At 40.0% G+C, this 17766-nt stretch overlaps 1 protein-coding gene across 8 annotated transcripts in view; it reads right to left on the bottom strand.

Moving 5' to 3' along the window:
- The window catches only part of kif13a (kinesin family member 13A), a 331165-nt gene that overhangs the window by 126968 nt on the left and 186431 nt on the right, over positions 1–17766 (bottom strand). For all 8 annotated transcript variants that reach the window (XM_043719132.2, XM_043719126.2, XM_043719128.2 and 5 more), the window contains 4 exons: positions 16658–16745; positions 13313–13447; positions 13069–13181; positions 11196–11307 (listed from right to left, as the gene is read on the bottom strand). In XM_043719132.2, the coding sequence (XP_043575067.2) occupies positions 11196–11307; positions 13069–13181; positions 13313–13447; positions 16658–16745 (448 nt within the window). The remainder of the gene's footprint in view (positions 1–11195; positions 11308–13068; positions 13182–13312; positions 13448–16657; positions 16746–17766) is intronic.

The following is a 17766-nucleotide window of genomic DNA, read 5'->3' as shown; positions in this document are numbered from 1 at the left end:
GGTACAATATTTCAAAAGCTATAATATGGAATAGTCACTCAACAGTTATATTGCAACATTTTACTGTTAATCATAACTCCAAACACGATTCCTTTAAATTGATTATTTATCTATTCTGCATTTATTTAACATTTCATCACATTCTAAAAATCTACTAATCGATAGTGCAGCCAAAGAACTACTTTTGGAATTGTGTTGCTGTTGTGTGGACCAGTGCACCTGCCAATTTGCGAGCAACAAGATTCCTAAAGCAACAAATGAATTAATAAATAGCTGACTTCTTTTTGGAGGTGCAGATAAAAGGAGAGGATTTGTCCAGGATACCAGGAAAATTCACTGTTCTTTAATATATTTATAAAATCAAAATGAGACCCTACCCTCTTCATGACAATTTAGCTCGCTTTAAACTGGTGTTTTCATTTAGCTTAGCTGTTAAGGCAAGTTTATTTCTTAAAGTAACAGTCATCAAGCACCCAACTACATTTTCAAGAGTCCAGTCTCTGGTTTAAATCTAGTTGCTATCTAACTTGAAATGACCAAAAAGCCCTTATCCGTTCTCAAGAAAAGTTATCTGTAAAACCTGCAATCGATAAACGGGACTGGATTTTGTTGACTGTGGTGAAACATGGATGCTTGCATCTAATCTCAAAAGAAAGCTTTGCTTTTGGTGGAGAGGGTGCAAAGACAACTATAGCACAACCTTGGTGCAACAATGGATTATATGCTGCAATTTCAGGATCTCAACGTTAAGTTTGTGCTCACAGTTCACCATAAAGATTCCTTGCTAATCCAGGCCAGATTCCAAGCAAGACTAAGACAGTGCAGGAAGGGGCAACAACACTAATGCAATGGGTTCATTTTCACCACCCACTTTGTCGAACAGTCGGAAGCTGATGTCACTAGCTGCCTCAATAAAGTGGGATCAAAGCAACAATAAGAAAGAAAGAAAGCAAGGAGAACACATACCAGGAGACATACCAGTGAACCAGTAAAATGGAAACAAGGACATAGTGAAACAGGCAAGAAAATGTCAGTGTCAAAAATGAAGAAAGAGGAAGACATAAATCTCGGAGGAAAGAGCCACTAAAGAGGAAAGTGAGACACAAACAGCAGATGCTGTTAACCCTCAGCTGGTCAGAACCCTGACAAAGGGTCACTGACTTGAAAATGTTTCACTCTCCAAAAGATGTTGTCGGATCGGTTTTGCATTTTCAGTTAATTCAGATTAACAGCATCAACCACATGTGGTTCTTGTATAGTTCCAGCTGATGACTTCAAGCAGCTCAAAATTCAATGGAGCTGGGTGCAATTTTTCATGAGTGTTCTACACCACTCAAAAGCAATGTGATCATACACAGGTTGTGTCCTATCTGTAGCTTGGTCACTCCCAAAGGTTATGCATAATTAGTGTCATACCAACAAGACTAATTTTATTATTGTTAACATGCTATGGATTACATTCCAGAGCAAATTTAGCAGGAGATTTGTTCCTGAACAATGCACTTGAAGCAGGGATTGACAAAATCAAAACCCATACTTAGGTTCGCATCATTCTTATAGGATCTTCTTGCAAAAATGAACTATCTAGCAGTAAGACAAGTAATCTCCTTTTCATCGTCAAGATAGATTTGCAATTACTGGAAATGTGAAAACAGACTTTTAATGTTATACTCAAGAAACCAAAAGAAATATAATCAAATTGTCAGAGAAAAAGTAATGTTTAAAGTAGAAGCAATTTCATTGGATCACACACTTTTTAAAGTTCTAATTTATATTAATAGGCTTCATATTATAAGTATTTGCTTTAATCAAAAAGCTCATCATAACAACAGAGCCAGAGAGTAATCCAGTTTGAACTGCAAATGAATACAATACAAGAAAGCAGTATTATGCATTAGAATAAATGTCCAATATACCTGGGAACAGATAATTTCAGGTAAATTTGTGTCAGAGCAGTGGGACCAATTCAAGAAGGAAATAGGGAAATGTATGGCCCAATATATTCCAATAAATGGTGGGATCACCAAATCTAGTGAACTCTTGAGATCGAGGAATATAAAGGATGGAAAAAGAAAAAAAGAGAGGCATGAGGTAGATACCAAAGGCTCAAAACAGTCGGTGCCCCAGACAAGTACAGAACGCGCAGTGAGTTCCTTAAAAAGGAAATCAGGAGAGCAAAAATGGGGTACTAAAGGAGAATGGAAGGTAAATAAAGGAAAATCCTAAGTTAATTTACAAATGCATCAAGGGTAAAAGGATAGCCATGCAAAGAGTAAGGCCTATCAAGGACCACAGTGCTAATTTGTGCGTGGAGAATGTAGGTAAAGTCAGAAATGAACACTGAGTCTGTGGTCATTGACACGACGGACAAAGTGAGTATAGATGATATTTAATTGGGGAAAAGAAAAATATGACACTATCAGGCAGGAGTTGTGAAGTACAGATTGGAGAAATTGTTCCACAGAAAGGGCACAACAGACAGTGAGGAGGAACAGCGGGATCTTGGTGTTAAAGTGCATAGATCCCTCAAAGTTGTCACCCAAGTGGATGGAGTTGTTCAGAAAGCATTTGGTGTTTTGGCTTTCATTAATAAAGGCATCAAGTTAAAGAGCCGCGAGGTTTTGCTGCAGCTTGACAAAACCCTGGTGAGACCATGCTTGGAATATTGCATCCAGTTCTGGTCACCCTATTATAGGAAAGATGTGGAGACTTTGAAGAGGGTGCAGAGATTTACCAGGATGCTGCCTGGACTGGAAGGCTTGACTTACAAGGAGAAGTTGACTGAGCTCAGACTTTTCTCTCTGGAGAGGAGGAAGAAGAGAGGTGACTTGATTGAGGTGTACAAGATAATGAGAGGCATGGATAGAGTCGATAGCCAGAGATTTTTTTCCCCAAGGCAGAATTGACTGGGTCGTAGTTTTAAGGTGTTAGGAGGAAGGTAGAGAGGAGACGTCAGAGGATAATTCTTTACAAAGAGTTGTGATTGCATGGAATGTGTTGCCAGCAGTAGTGGTGAAAGCAGGGTCATGAGAGACATTTAAGTGACTGCTGGACATGCACATGGATAGCAGTGAATTGAGGGGAGCGTAGGTCAATATTATTTTAGATGAGGATTAATTCCCGGCACAACATCGTGGGCTGAAGGGCTTGTACTGTGCTGTACTTTTCTATGTTCTAAAATCAGGGAGAAGGCCTGGAAATTAGTACAGCAGGAGAGGAGGCTCTGAGTGGTCTGGCAGGCTTAAAAGTAGATAAACCTCCAGGGACGAGAGGACTGCATCCCAGGCTGTTGAGTGAGGAAATGGAGGAAATAGCAAGGTTCTGGCAATATTTTCAATTCCTCTCTGGACACAGGAATGGTGCCAGAAGACTGGTGGATAGCTAATTTGGTATTGTTATTCAAGAAGGGAGGAAGGAATAAACCAGGAAACTGCAGGTTAGTCAGTCTACCCTCAGTGGTGGAGAAACTGTTAAGTAATTCAGAGGGACAGAATTATTCTGCACTTGGAAGGGCAGGGTTTAGTCAAAGAATAGTCACAGCATGTTCTTGTTAAGGGGATGTTGTGTCTGACTAACCTGATTGAATCTTTTGAAGATGTGCTCAGATGTGCAGGTGAGAGCAATGTAGTCTGCTTGAAGTCCAGCCAAATTTTTGATGAAGGTTCCACATGGGAAACTGACTGCAAAGCTGAGACCATAGCATCTGAGGAAATTTAGCCAATTGGCCCCAAAGTGGATATGTGGCAGCAAGCAGAGGGGGATGGTCTACAGATTTTCTTTTTGACTGGAAGCCATGTCCATTGGTGCTCCATAGGGATCAGTATTAGGGCCCTTACTATTTGTGGTATACAGAAATGATTCAGACTTGAACCTAAGAGGGTTCACAGCAATTTTACAGATTATACGAAAGTTGGTGGGATGGAAAAAAAAAAGGAGAATAGCCTTAGATATAGATTAGATTCCCTACAGTATGGAAAGAGGCCCCTCGGCCCAACTAGTCCACACCAACCCTCTGAACAGTAACCCACCCAGACCCAATCCCCCTAAGTAATGCACCTAACTCTACAGGCAATTTAGCATGATCAATCCACCTAACCTGTACATCTTTGGACTGTGGGAGGAAACCGGAGCACCCGGAGGAAATCCACGCAGACACGGGGAGAATATGCAAACTCCACACAGACAGTTGCCCTCGGCTGGAAACAAACCCGGGTCCCTGGTGCTGTGAGGCAGCATAGGTGGATTGATTGGTGACAAATGAAATTCAAACCAGTTAAGTGTGAGGCGTTGGACTTGGGCAGGACAAACAAGGCAAGAGAATACATAAGCAACTCTAGGACCCTGGGATACACCAAAAATCAGGAGTGACTTGGTATGCATGCACACCAGTCCCTTCAAGCAGCAGTACAGGGTGACAAAGTGGTTAAGGAAGCATGTGGGATATTGCCCTTTATTAACTGCGACACAGAGACTATGAGCAGAGAGGTTCTGCTGGAACAATGTAAAATGTTAGTTAGGCCGCATTTAGAGTATTGTGTGCAGTTCTGTAATCTACATTATGGGAGGGGTAAGATACCACTGGAGAGGGTGCAGAGATGATTTACCAGGGACCTTGCCTGGGCTGGAGAGTTTTTACTTATGGAGAGAGGTTGGATAGACTGGGCAGTTTCCCTTGCAGCAGAGGGGACGGGGGAAATATGATTGAGATGAATAAAATTGACAGACGTAAAAAGACTTGGCAGGAAGAGACAGTTCCCCTTGGTGGAGGGATCAGTGATTGGCAGCAGAGATTTGAGGTAATGGTCAGGAGGTTTACAGGGGATGTCAGGCAACATTTTTTTATCCAGAGGATGGTGGGAATCTGGAATTCACTGTCAATAAGGGTGGTAGCGGCAGAAACTCTCATAACATTTAGGAAGTAGTTAAATGTACATTGATGATATTAAGGATATGGGTCAATTGCTGGAAGATGTGATTAGAATAGATAGGCATTTGTTATAACACGGACTCATTGTGCCAAAGGGTCTTTTTTCTGTGTTGTACATGTCTGTGACTATATATCTTTAGAATCAATCCAATCAGGCAAAATTGAAGGATGAGGATTAGAGATGCATTTATCAACTGGATTATCCTTAATTCTTATAAAAGGTGGTTTTCTCTGCGGCTCTAGCAAATGACCAAGTAACAAACATGAACATGTTGAAGTGAAATTTTCAAACAGGAGTCTTGGAGCACCACTTTATTTTGATCAATTGAATTGGAAACCCTCAATTCATCTAAAAAGGAACATGGATCTGTACCTGAAATATTACAACCTGCAAGGCTGCAGACCAGGTGTTGGAAAGGGGGAATAGAATAGGAAGCTAGTTTATTCAGCCAGTGGGGCTATGATGGATGGAATGGCCTCTTTCTATACGTTATAATTTTCCTACAGTTCTACTACTGACTTTAAATTGCTGGATGATTAAAAACTACGAGGAACTTCTTGCCATCCCAGCATAGAAAGCTAACATGTCCGCAGAAGAAATGTAAATTCCAAAGAAGAGCTCAGATTTTTTTTTCTAATAACGAATCTTCATCCCTCTCACAGACAAGGACTCCTAATCCTACTACAAACATGCATAATTGTAATATTTGTTAATGAGTGGCAACTTTCACAAATAGTAAATTTGTTCACATTGGTAGAGTTTCTTTCCACAAATTTTTTAAAAATGCAAGCTGATGGACAGCTAATTTAGAGATGACATTTAGGTTTGGAAACAGTTTTAGTTTTTTTTAAAACAAGTGCCATTATGTTCAAAAGTTTTAGAAAACTTACAGGATGGCTTGGTACCTGGAATTTCGATTTTGTGGCCATTTCAGAGACATGGAAAGAACAGGGACTGAAATGGTCATTGCAGGTTCCAGGATTTAGATGTTTCAGTAAGAACAGAGAAAATACTAAAAGAGGGGCTGGTGTGGCACTGTTAGTCAAGGACAGTATTATGGTTGCAGAAAGGACGTTTGAGGACTTGTCTACTGAGGCAATATGGGTTGAGATTAGATACAGGAAAGGAGAGGTCATCCTGTTGGGAGTTTTCTGTAGGGCTCCAAATAGTTCAAGAAATGTAGAGGATAAGCTGATCCTCGCTAGGAGCAAGAGTGACAGGATAGTTGCTACAGGGGACTTCAAATTCCCAAATATTGACTGGGAATACTATAGTTCAAGCACTTTAGATGGGTCAGGGGTTTTGTCCAATGTGCGCAGGAAGGTTTCCTGGCACAGTACGTAGACAGGCCAACAACAGGCGAAGCCACATTAGATTTGGGAGTGGGTAATGAACCCGGCCAGGTGCTAGATTTGGAGGTAGGTGAGCACTTTAATGATAGTGACCACAATTTTGTTATATTTACTTTGGCGATGGAAAGGGATAGGTATATACACCACAGGACAAGTGTTATAACTGGGGAAAAGGCAATTATGATGCAATTAAGCAAGATTTAGGATGCAAGGATGGGGAAGGAAACTGCAGAGGATGGGCACAGTTGAAATGTGGAGCTTATTCAAGGAACAGCTACTGTGGGTCCGTGATAAGTACATACCGGTCAGGCAGGGAGGAAGTTGTGGAGTGCGGGAGCCATGGTTTACTAAGGAAGTTGAATCTCTTGTCAAGAGGAAGAAGGCAGCTTATGTTAGGACGAGATGTAATGGCTCAGTTAGGGCGCTTGAGAGTTACAAAGTTAAAAATCACACAACACCAGGTTATAGTCCAACAGGTTTAATTGAAAGCACACTAGCTTTCGGAGCGACGCTCCTTCATCAGGTGATAGTGGAGGACTCAATCCTAACACAGAATTTATAGCAAAAATTTACAGTGATGGAACTGAAATTATACATTGAAAAATTGTCTGTTAAGCCTTTCATATGTTAGAATACAGTGATAGGAACTTCTTTCATGTGTAAATCACAAAACTTTTTTTTTAAAAAAGTTGCATTCCTCGGTTTAGCTGTTAACAATGGTGATAGCTAGACAATATGTTGAAGGTGTTGGCCCCCTGTGTTCTCTGAGTATACCATGATTAGATTAGATTAGATTAGATTACAGTGTGGAAACAGGCCCTTCAGCCCAACAAATCCACACCGCCGAAGCGTAACCCATCCATGCCCCTTACCTAACACTACGGGCAATTTAGCATGGCCAATTCACCTAACCTGCACATCTTTGGATTGTGGGAGGAAACCGGAGCACCCAGAGGAAACCCACGCAGACACGGGGAGAATGTGCAAACTCCACACAGTGGGTCGCCTGAGGCGGGAATTGAACCTGGGTCTCTGGCGCTGTTTAGATTGATTAGATGATGTTTAGATGATGTTTAGATTGATTCTAATCTAAAAAGTGAGATAACGGAGTTTTACATAAATTCATGCAGTTTTTGAGCTCAGAGTTCTACATGAATGCATGCAGTTTTTGAGCAAAGTACAATGTAACCCTGCAAGTACAAATTCACCCCACAAAATATATGTGCGCATGTGGGTCTTTGTCTGTCTGTCTGTCTGGGTTGGGGGTTCTCATACTCAACCCCCAACCCAGACAGACAGACACACACACAGACAAAGACCCACATGCGGACATATATTTTGTGGAGTGAATTTGTACTTGCAGGGTGACATTGTACTTTGCTCAAAAACTGCATGCATTCATGTAGAACTCTGAGCTCAAAAACTGCATGAATTTATGTAAAACTCCGTTATCTCACTTTTTAGATTAGAATCAATCTAAACATCATGGCATAGACAGAGAACACAGGGGGCCAACACCTTCAACATATTGTCCAGCTATCACCATTGTTAACAGCTAACCAGAGAATGCAACTTTTTTTAAAAAAAAGGTTTTGTGATTTACACATGAAAGAAGTGAAACTATCACGGTATTCTAACAGATGAAAGGCTTAACAGACAATTTTTCAACGTATAATTTCAGTTACATCACTGCAAATTTTTGCTATAAATTCTGTTAGGATTGAGCCCTCCACTATCACCTGATGAAGGAGCATCGCTCCGAAAGTTAGCGTGCTTCCAATTAAACCTGTTGGACTATAACCTGGTGTTGTGTGATTTTTAACTTTGTACACCCCAGTTCAACACCGGCATCTCCAAATCATGAGAGTTACAAGTTAGCCAGGAAAGACCTAAAGAGAAAGCTAAGAGGAGCCAGGAGGGGACATACAAAGTCATTGGTGGATAGAATCAAGAAAAACCGTAAGGTTTTCTTTAGCTATATCAGGAATAAAAAAAATGACTAGGGTAAGATTAGGGCCAGTCAAGCATAGTAGTGGGAAGTTGTGTGTGGAGGCAGAGGAGATCGGGGAAGTGCTAAACGAATAGTTTTTACTAGTTTTCACATTAGAAAAAGACAACATGATCGAGGAGAATACAGAGATACAGGCTACTAGACTAGATGGGATTGAGGTGCATAAGGAGGTGTCAGCAATTCTAGAAAGTGTAAAAATAAATAAGTTCCCTGGGCCAAATGGGATTTATCAGAGGATTCTTTGGGAAGTCAGGGGGAAGATTGCCAAGCCTTTGGCTTTGATCTTTATGTCATCATTGTCTACAGGAATAGTGCCAGAAGACCGGAGGATAGCAAATCTACTTCCCTTGTTCAAGAAGAGTACAGACAATCCTGGAAATTATAGACCTGTGAGCCTTACTTTGGTTGTGGATGAAGTGTCGGAAAGCATTATAAGAGAGGATTTATGATCATCTAGAAAGGGAGAAGTTGATTAGGGATTGTCAACACAGTTTTGTGAAGGGTAGGTCATACCTCACAAACCTTGTTGAGTTATTTGAGAAGGTGACCAAACAGGTGGATGAGGGTAAAGCAGTTGATGTGGTGTGTATGGATTTCAGGAAGGTATTTGATAAGGTTCCCCACTGTAGGCTATTTCACAAAATATGGAGGCATGGGATTGAGAGTGATTTAGCAGTTTGGATCAGAAATTGGCTAGCTGAAAGACAGTGCTGGTTGATGGGAAATATTCATCCTGGCATTCAGTTGCTAGTGGGGTACCGCAAGACTCTGTTTTGGGTCCATTTATTTGTCGATTTTTTAAATAACCCGGATGAGGGCGTAGAAGGATGGGTTAGTAAATTTGCAGATGACACTAAGATTGGAGAGTTGTGTATCGTGACAAAGGATTATGTAGGTTACAGAGGGACATAGACAAGCTGCAGAGCTGGGCTGAGAGTGGCAAATTAATGTGGAAAAGTGTGAGGTGATTCACTTTGGAAGGAGCAACAAGAATGCAGAGTACTGGGCTAATGGGTAGATTCTTGGTAGTGTAGATGAGCAGAGGGATCTCGGCGTACATAGATCCTTGAAAGTTGCCACCCAGGTTGACAGGGTTGTTAAGAAGGCATACAGTGTGACATTGCAAGCTTTTATTGGTTTCGGAACCATGAGATCATGCTGCAGCTGTACAAAACTCTGGTGCGGCCACATTTGGAGTATTGCGTACAGTTCTGGTCACCGCATTATAGGAAGGACGTGAAAGCTTTGGAAAGGGTTTAGAGATTTAGTAGGCTGTTGCCTGGTGTGGAGGGAAGGTCTTACCAGGAAAGGCTGAGGGACTGGAGGCTGTTTTTGTTAGAGAGGTGGTTGAGAGATGACTTAACTGAGACATAAGATAATCAGAGGGTTAGAATAGGTTGGACAGTGAGAGCCTTTTTCCTCAGATGGAGGTGGCTAGCACAAGGGGACATAGCTTTAAATTGAGGGGTGATAGCTATATGACAGATGTCAGAGGTAGATTATTTACTCAGAGTAGTAGGGGTGTAGAGCGCACTGCCTGCAACAGTAGTAGACTCGCCAACTTTAAGGGCATTTAAATGGTCATTACATAGGCATACGGACGAGAATGGAATCGTGTCGGTTAGATGGGCTTCAGATTGGTTCCACAGGACGGCAGAACAGAGGCCGAAGGGCCTCTCCTGTGCTGTAATGTTCTATGTTCTAAAATTGTTCAGATTCTACCCGATGCTAGTTATGACTGATCGTATCGGAATACTCAAGTAAATACCTTCAATCTCTGTATTATTTAAGAAGAATCTAGATCTTTATCAGAAAGATGAACCCTTGTCTTGATTTTTGTCCATTTTTGAAATGCAGGAAATTTGCTGTAAAGCCCCTTCAAAAGTGCATAAAGCAATGCAAACAGTTTTTTTATCCCCCCAGGCTTCACTGTCAACAAATCCATAAATGGAAATGACATGCAATGATCATAGCAGCAGATCTTATATGTCTTAAAGTGCTTCACACACAGCAAGTCATTTTTAACTGGAAGAACTGTTAATCCTAGGTAGAGACTGATCATTCAAAAATAGCACTATGTTTCTGATGGTCTTGATTCAGAAAGCTCCCAATCCCACTACAAATCTCTCCATCAAATTCTTGAAGATGGAAGCAAAGGAGCAAATTGGGTCCAAAATGTAACAGCTCTGACAATTCAATACAGCCTCAATACAGCAGAGGAACAAAAGGCGGAGTTACACACTCAAGTTCTGGCACGAAGCTGAACTAACACCTTCTGACTCAAAAGCGAAATGCAACCACACTGACTTCATTTATGAATAATGCATCAATGCCAAAGTCACAATACAACACAATTCATGAGAATAACATAGGCGATTAACAATTGCTTGTTGCACCATTCCTGCTGCTTGGAGTTCAGTATTTGTTCTTCAGTTTTTCATGATAATTTTTAGGTTTTCAAAAGTGAGACTTTTGTAAGACCTTTGCCACAAAGTAGAAGAATCTGATGCCGCACTGCAGGTGCAAAGTAAAACTCCCTTTACTCTTAACCAAAATTGGACTTTCAAACACTAACCTCACAACAGCCCAAATGTACCAGGGAAATGCTCTCCATTTCCCACAGTCACCATCCATAAGTCCTCACCAAATGAGACTGAACTTTTGTTAATCAGTGCTAAATGATCAGCTGTTTTGCTGTGAGTCCATGATTGTTAGGATTTGGGTTTCAAATTCATTTCATCTGAAGCTGTACAAAGAACAAGATGATCGTCATACAATCAGACTAAGTTGGACGCAAGTCCATTTCCCAGAAGTGAAAGGTTTATGATATTGGCGCACAATATGCAAATATATTCTTTACAATATATACTTTTCTTCCAAAGAATTCGATCTGGTTATCAATACCTTGAGAAGCCAGGTAAGCACAGAATCTCTGTAAGGCACAAACTTGTTTTTGCCCTTGCCTCCCACTTGGTCCGCTAAGGCAGAAATAACCAATCCTAGTGTTGTAAGTGACCTGAGAAGAAAACAGGACAAAAACTTACAAATCTGAGAGATATAGCTTCCTTAAATATAAAAAAAATTGAGAGTAAAACAAACGGTGTATGCATTTTTATGTGATAAGTGACAAACTGTACCTACCTTGTAAAGACTTATGCCTAATATTATGCAATGAAGAGCCCTTAAGTGAACATTTATTATTTCAATGTATTTTTAAAAAGTGTGTATGGAAAGCAAAACTATAATAAATGTTTTATCACTAAGTGCAACATTAATGCTCTTTGTTAATATGTTGTACATATTAGCAACCTGATTATCCAATTAAAAGAAACAATTGTCACTGCCTCAGTTATACCCTGTGGCAAAGGATTTTGACATCCAACAAATTTGTACATGATGAAATCTGTACTAATCCTTCTTAGTCTCTTTATGACAATTAACTGATGTCCTTCACCACTGTTTCCAAAGTAGAATTCATTGAAGTCACTCATTCAACTTGACCCAGAAGTCTGTTCTTCCAGAAACCTCATGGTCTTGTAGTAACACAATTACCTTACCTCAAAGTCAATTTACAGAAATGCGTGCAGTTATGAGAAGATAGGATCAGAAACTAAATAAAACCAATGACTTCACATGGATCAGGTAGGATGAGCATTATGAGACTGTGTGAATGCAAAGGACTCGTGAAATTTGACTTTGAGAAATTATGTTATCCAGGGAGTTCTGCGGTTAGTTTTTTTTAACCTGGGCTAAATGAAAGTTTTGCCCTGTTACCTGAGCTGAATTGTCAATGCAGTTAGAATTTGGTTACTGTAAGGTTTCATATATTGCACATAACAGTCTCTTATGCGATTGCATGAAGGAAAACATATGAACAGGTTCTTCAGATCAATATAATCCCAATTTAAATTAAAATTATCCATCATCTGTATGAATTATTATGATCTCTAGAAAAACTGGACATAGCACATATACTTATCTCAAAATTAAAACATGCTGTAGGACCATTTTCATCAAGCTGAAAGTTGCCAACATGATTGAGGTATTAATTTGAATTCATTTGCTGTCCCCATGACAAAGCAAAAAAGAACCTCCACATCAAATATAGCTACAGAAATGCAAGAAATCCTAGTAGGATTCAAAACTAATAAATGGCTTTTATTTTGCATGGAATATGGCAATAGTGTACAAACAGCAAAGGAGTACCAGAAATCCTCATTATCCATTGGGAATAGGGCACGGAACTTCCCCTGAATAACAAAAATCACAGATACCACTTCTATGTAACTACCCTATCTATTGCAGAGGACTATGAGATAATGACTTCATGAGTATATGGATCCGCAGGTAGCAAATTCACAGATAATCAGTAACGAGTGCAATAGGTATTATTCTGCTTTTGCGTACTGATTAAAGGAGAAATGTCAGACGAAACAAAAAAGGAGAATGTCCCAGTGTTCATTAAAAAGTGATCAATTGTATCCACCAGTAACAGCAGTCAGGGCCTCAATTTAATGTCACATGTAAAATAAGACATCACTGACAGAGCAGCCTTACATCAGTAATGCAACCAAAAGTCAATTTAGATGGAGTCAAATGCTTAACCCTTAACTTGCTGACACAGTTAGCTTGCCACCCAAATTAGGTAAATGGAATTGAAATTGTGAAGCATTAGCTTTAAAATATGCATCTCCCTCGCCTTGCCTGAAATTATATTTTTGTGGTATCAGAAAATTACTAAGATAGCTTGTGTTACACTGTTTCTTCAGCTTCTTACTTGTTAATGTTACTGCCCTCCTTTAACCGCTCTCCAGCAGCTCCAGTCTTAGAAACTCTCTCACTCCCAGCCAGATCTACGAGGCTCAACTTACTTACTTTCTCTCCAGAAGTCTAGAAATAAGAAAATAATAAGTTAATAATCAAACCTGTAACAAATGCAAACTGGAAATGATTTTGGATCATTCTAGCAATCATGCCAGACTACACCATTCTCATGTCACAGCAAAGGGACACAGACTTACGCCACTTTGGAGATCATAAAGTGTCTGAGTCAAGATAATGCTGAACACAGCATGAGAACGGCTGCTTTCTTCATTCATGTTGGTAGCAGCAACTGTTCGTGATTTGTTTCCTTCAGACATTAAGGATTCAATATCCTGCAACATACCATAGATAAAATTAAACAATAATGAAGCACATCATCATGCAGAGTTCAAATATGCCTTTAAAAATCATTTCAATTGCCAAGCCACTTTATTTTTCTGTCCCAGGAAAGAAATGCAGAGAGAAATACAATAGTAAAATATCCAAATAAAATAAAACTAAGTTGTAACACAATGTGAAAGTGCCAGAGTGGATTATAAAGATGATCAGTTTCTCTACAAATTTATAATTTAATCTAATGATTTCAAAGTTAATGTCAGCTCAAACATTAAATTTGCTTAGAATGAAGGAAATAGAACATATTCTGCTTATCCATTTGTCTGTAAACCTATATTTGAAATCTGGACTAACTTCTAAATGACTGCAATTTTTGATTTGTTGTGCAAGATTAAAGGTTCTGAATGAGTTGATGTTATAGGTACAAAAAGCTCTACCTGAATCTGATAATGCCAGAGGGTCTTTGGCTGGAGAATCAGTCAGTCTTGCATGTGATCCCAAAGGGATCAAAAATGACTTATCTGCCTCTTGATAGTCTTCAGTAATTATGACTGACTAGTCAATGTAATTTGTACTAAGTGCAAGATGCAATAGCACTTCTTGTCCTGTGAGCCAAATGTCTCCTCTTGTTCAGATCTACCAGTGGGCTATCCCGCACTACTAATAAATAATAAGGTAGGCCTCTCAACTCAGCATAAAACAGGATTGCAGGAAGTCTCTTGTAGTACAGTGATAAGCTCCTACCTCAGGACCAGAAGTCCTTGATTCAAGTCCCATCTACTCCAGAAGAGTATACACATATTAACATACTTTACAGGTTGATTAATAATCCCTCAGAGGATTAAAAAGACTCAAGTGGTGCACCGATGGTCCACATGCTCCAGAGGTGTGTAATAACATCGCTGAACAGGTTGATTCAAAAAAATCTACAAAAATTGTCTGTGGCAATTTGAATCTGTCTTATTATTAGTGAAGCACCTAAAAAGGAGAATTAGTGGCAACCACTCAGCCTAGTACAGTACATTAGCTTTCCTCACTGTAGTGACATCTGTCTCTTTCTCAGGCAACAACTTACAATTATATTGTGCCTTATATGGAATTTAATTTTCCAAGTTGCTTCATGCTGTATTCACAGACAAGATCTGATACTTAGCCGCATTATGTCGTTTTAGGATAGGTGATGAAAAGGTAGGTCCACGCAGAAGGAGCGACTTGAAAGGGAAGGGAGTAGTAGACAGGCAAAGACATTTTGGTGTGAAAATTTAGGGCCGAGATAGCTAAATGCATGACTATCAAGGATGAAATCAAGAAATGTTGGATTGTGCAGGTCGCCAGATTTAGAGGAAGTTGGGGTGGCACACTGGCTCAATGGTTAGCACTGCTGCCTCACAGCACCAGGGTCCCAGGTTCAATTACAGCCTCTAGCGACTGTCTTTGTGGAGTTTGCACATTCTCCCCGTGTCTGCGTGGGTTTCCTCCAGGTGCTCCGGTTTCCTCCCATAGTCCAAAGATGCGCAGGTCAGGTGAATTGGACATGCTAAATTGCCCATAGTGTTAGCTGCATTAGTCAGAGGGAAATGGGTCAGGGTGGGTTACTCTTCGGAGGGTCGGTGTGGACTTGTTGGGCCGAAGGGCCTGTTCCCACGCTGTAGGGAATCTAATCTTGAGAAATTTACACACCCATAATCCAACTATGCCTACCATGGCTCCTTGGAAGAGCGATTGTGCTTGGTCCCATACTCTAAGTTTTTTTTGTCTGACGATCCAGCAGGCTTCTCATTCACAAGGCTGTCCAATATCTATATAAAATTATTTATGGCGCAGCTTCCACAGCCTTTTCAGGTACAGCACTTCAGTTTCAGACAACATTCCCAGGGTGGAAGGGGACACAGATTCAAGGTGTAGGGTGGGGTGGGATGGGGCGGGACTGTTTAAAAGAGAAGTGCGAGACATGTTTTTCACACAAAGGGTGGTGAGTGCCTGGAAGGTGCTCTCAGAGTTGGTGGTGGAAGCAGACACAATAGCAGCTTTCAAGAAGCCACCTGGACAAATATTTAAAGAAGAAGGGAACAGAGGGATATGGATCTCTTAAGTGAAGACAGTTTTTAGTATGGAAGGACAAAATGTGTCCCCGCAGGCTTGGAGTGCCAAAGGGCCTGTTCCTGTGCTGTATTGTTCGGAGTCAAGAGATGCCTTTTAAATGTTTTAATTGTACCAGCCTCCAGCACCTCCTCTGGCAGCTCATTCCATACACACACCACCCTTTGCTTGAAAAAGTTGCCCCTTAGGATCTTTTAAATGTTTCCCCTCTCACCCTAAACCTCTAGTTTGTTTTTGGAACATTATTCACCTCTTCAGACATTTACAGCTTCTATCAATGATATTAGTGTCCTGTGTATGCTGCCTAAAAGGTCTCATTTTAAAGACCTCTATTAAGAGAACCCCAGGTTTTCTCATTCATGAGAACAGATTCACTACTGATTATCATATTTTCCTGATGGGTATAACCATGCAGTTTTGATATCACCTTTCTACGTGTCATTTTCCACCCTCTTCATTATCTTTTTATATAACAAACAGGACTATACATAGTATTCCAAGTGTGGAAAACCAAGATTCCACATTAATTCCATGAAGCTTCTCTACTTTTCAAATCTATGTCTCTAGAAATAAGACTCACTTGCTTGCCTTCCTTTTATATGATCTTACTGACCTTTACATGATTTGTGTGTTTGTAATCCAGATTTCTTCATTCTGTGACCCTGTTTAGGTTCTTGTTTTCCAAACAATCTTAAATCTTATTTTTCTTACTGAAGGGCAATTCTTCATACCCATTTATGCTTAAATTCATGCATTAAATGATACATTAAAAACAGACAAGAGAAGCTAAAAATGTAATGATCTTCAAGTAAACATCAGACATCAGGACAACAAACCTGACAAAATTTTATGTAACTACTGAAGCTTTTTGCATCTCAATACTGAGGTGCTCATGACTATACAGATTATTTAGTTACTTGCTTAAAGCCAATTAATTAGTTAATCCTAGCAGATGTGTTATATTCTTGAACCGAGAACATCCAAACCACAAAGAAAGCACTAGTCATGTTGCTTCTTAAGAAATGAAATGCTGATGCAGTTCAAACTTAATCATGAATCATTTCATATTCAGGCCAAAAGGTGTAATGATTAATGCACATACTTACTTCAAAACAAGTAACAGCCAGTTGCGACAAGCCATCTACATAGGGGCCCAATACTTTATGCTCTCTAACTTTCAAGGTGTGCCGACTCCTAAGAAAGAGAATTATTTTAAATAGTTTACATGATTAGTCTCATTAAGTGAGAACAATGCAGTGCTCAGAAATGAAAAGGTGACTTTGAATGCTTATTATATGTAATGCCAGATGAAAACAGCCCACAGGTTTTGACAAGTAAAATCGGGACCCCATATTGTAGAGGAGTGAGAAGGGACAGAAGAGGAGAAAGTGGTTAGTGTAGTTCAGTCGTCATCAATTGCTGAAGTCACTTTAAGGAGAGAACCTAAAAGTGAAAGGCTGTATAAACATAAAAAGGATGAGTTGAGAAGGGTGGCACACAGCATTAGTGAGAGATCACAAACTAAACAAAGGTGAAACAGTGAAATGTTATGTGAAAGACAACAGTCTCAGTGGAAAGTCAACAGAGATCATACAATGCCCCGTATCAGTAGACATTTAACATTTCCTATCTCTAAATTAGTGTGTAGAATCTGCACCCAGATTGATGAGCACGATTGAAAAGGCATCCGCCACAAGGCATTTGGGGACGGAGTAAATGGATCAAGCAACTGTGCGTCTTGGACCAAACAAATTGATGGGTTCTGAAATATCATGCGTAAAATCTGAACAAGAGCAAGCTAGAATGGCGAATTCAGGTACAGAAAGTGACAGTGAAAGAGAGCGAAACTACAATTGAGGAAGTGTGGGACCAAGAACTAAAGCATCTTCAAGGAACAATTAAAATGTAAAGAAATTAAATTACAGTAAATACTTAATTTTGAGCAACAGTAAGCTTACCCAGTAGTAATTGGTAATAAAATAAAAAACAAAAAGGGAATACTTGAACACAAAATGACTCCCTTTTCTCACAGGTTAACTTGATACCTACCCTGCAAATGCAGGTACAGAAAGTCAGGTCGACCAATGCATTTGAATAGCAAGACAGAGGGCAAGATGCTTTTTTTGCAAAGCTAATGGCAGATGGGCGCAACTCAATTCTTAATTTCTTGATTTCCACATGTTATCACATCTGCCCTTGCCTGAAGTCTCTACAT

Source organism: Chiloscyllium plagiosum, unplaced genomic scaffold (assembly GCF_037043375.1).
Source record: "Chiloscyllium plagiosum isolate Xiang-an unplaced genomic scaffold, Cpla_swu_hap1 HiC_scaffold_34, whole genome shotgun sequence".
Taxonomy (NCBI): domain Eukaryota; kingdom Metazoa; phylum Chordata; class Chondrichthyes; order Orectolobiformes; family Hemiscylliidae; genus Chiloscyllium; species Chiloscyllium plagiosum.
Note: the sequence above shows the minus strand (reverse complement) of the source record. Positions and strands in the feature narration are given on the sequence as shown.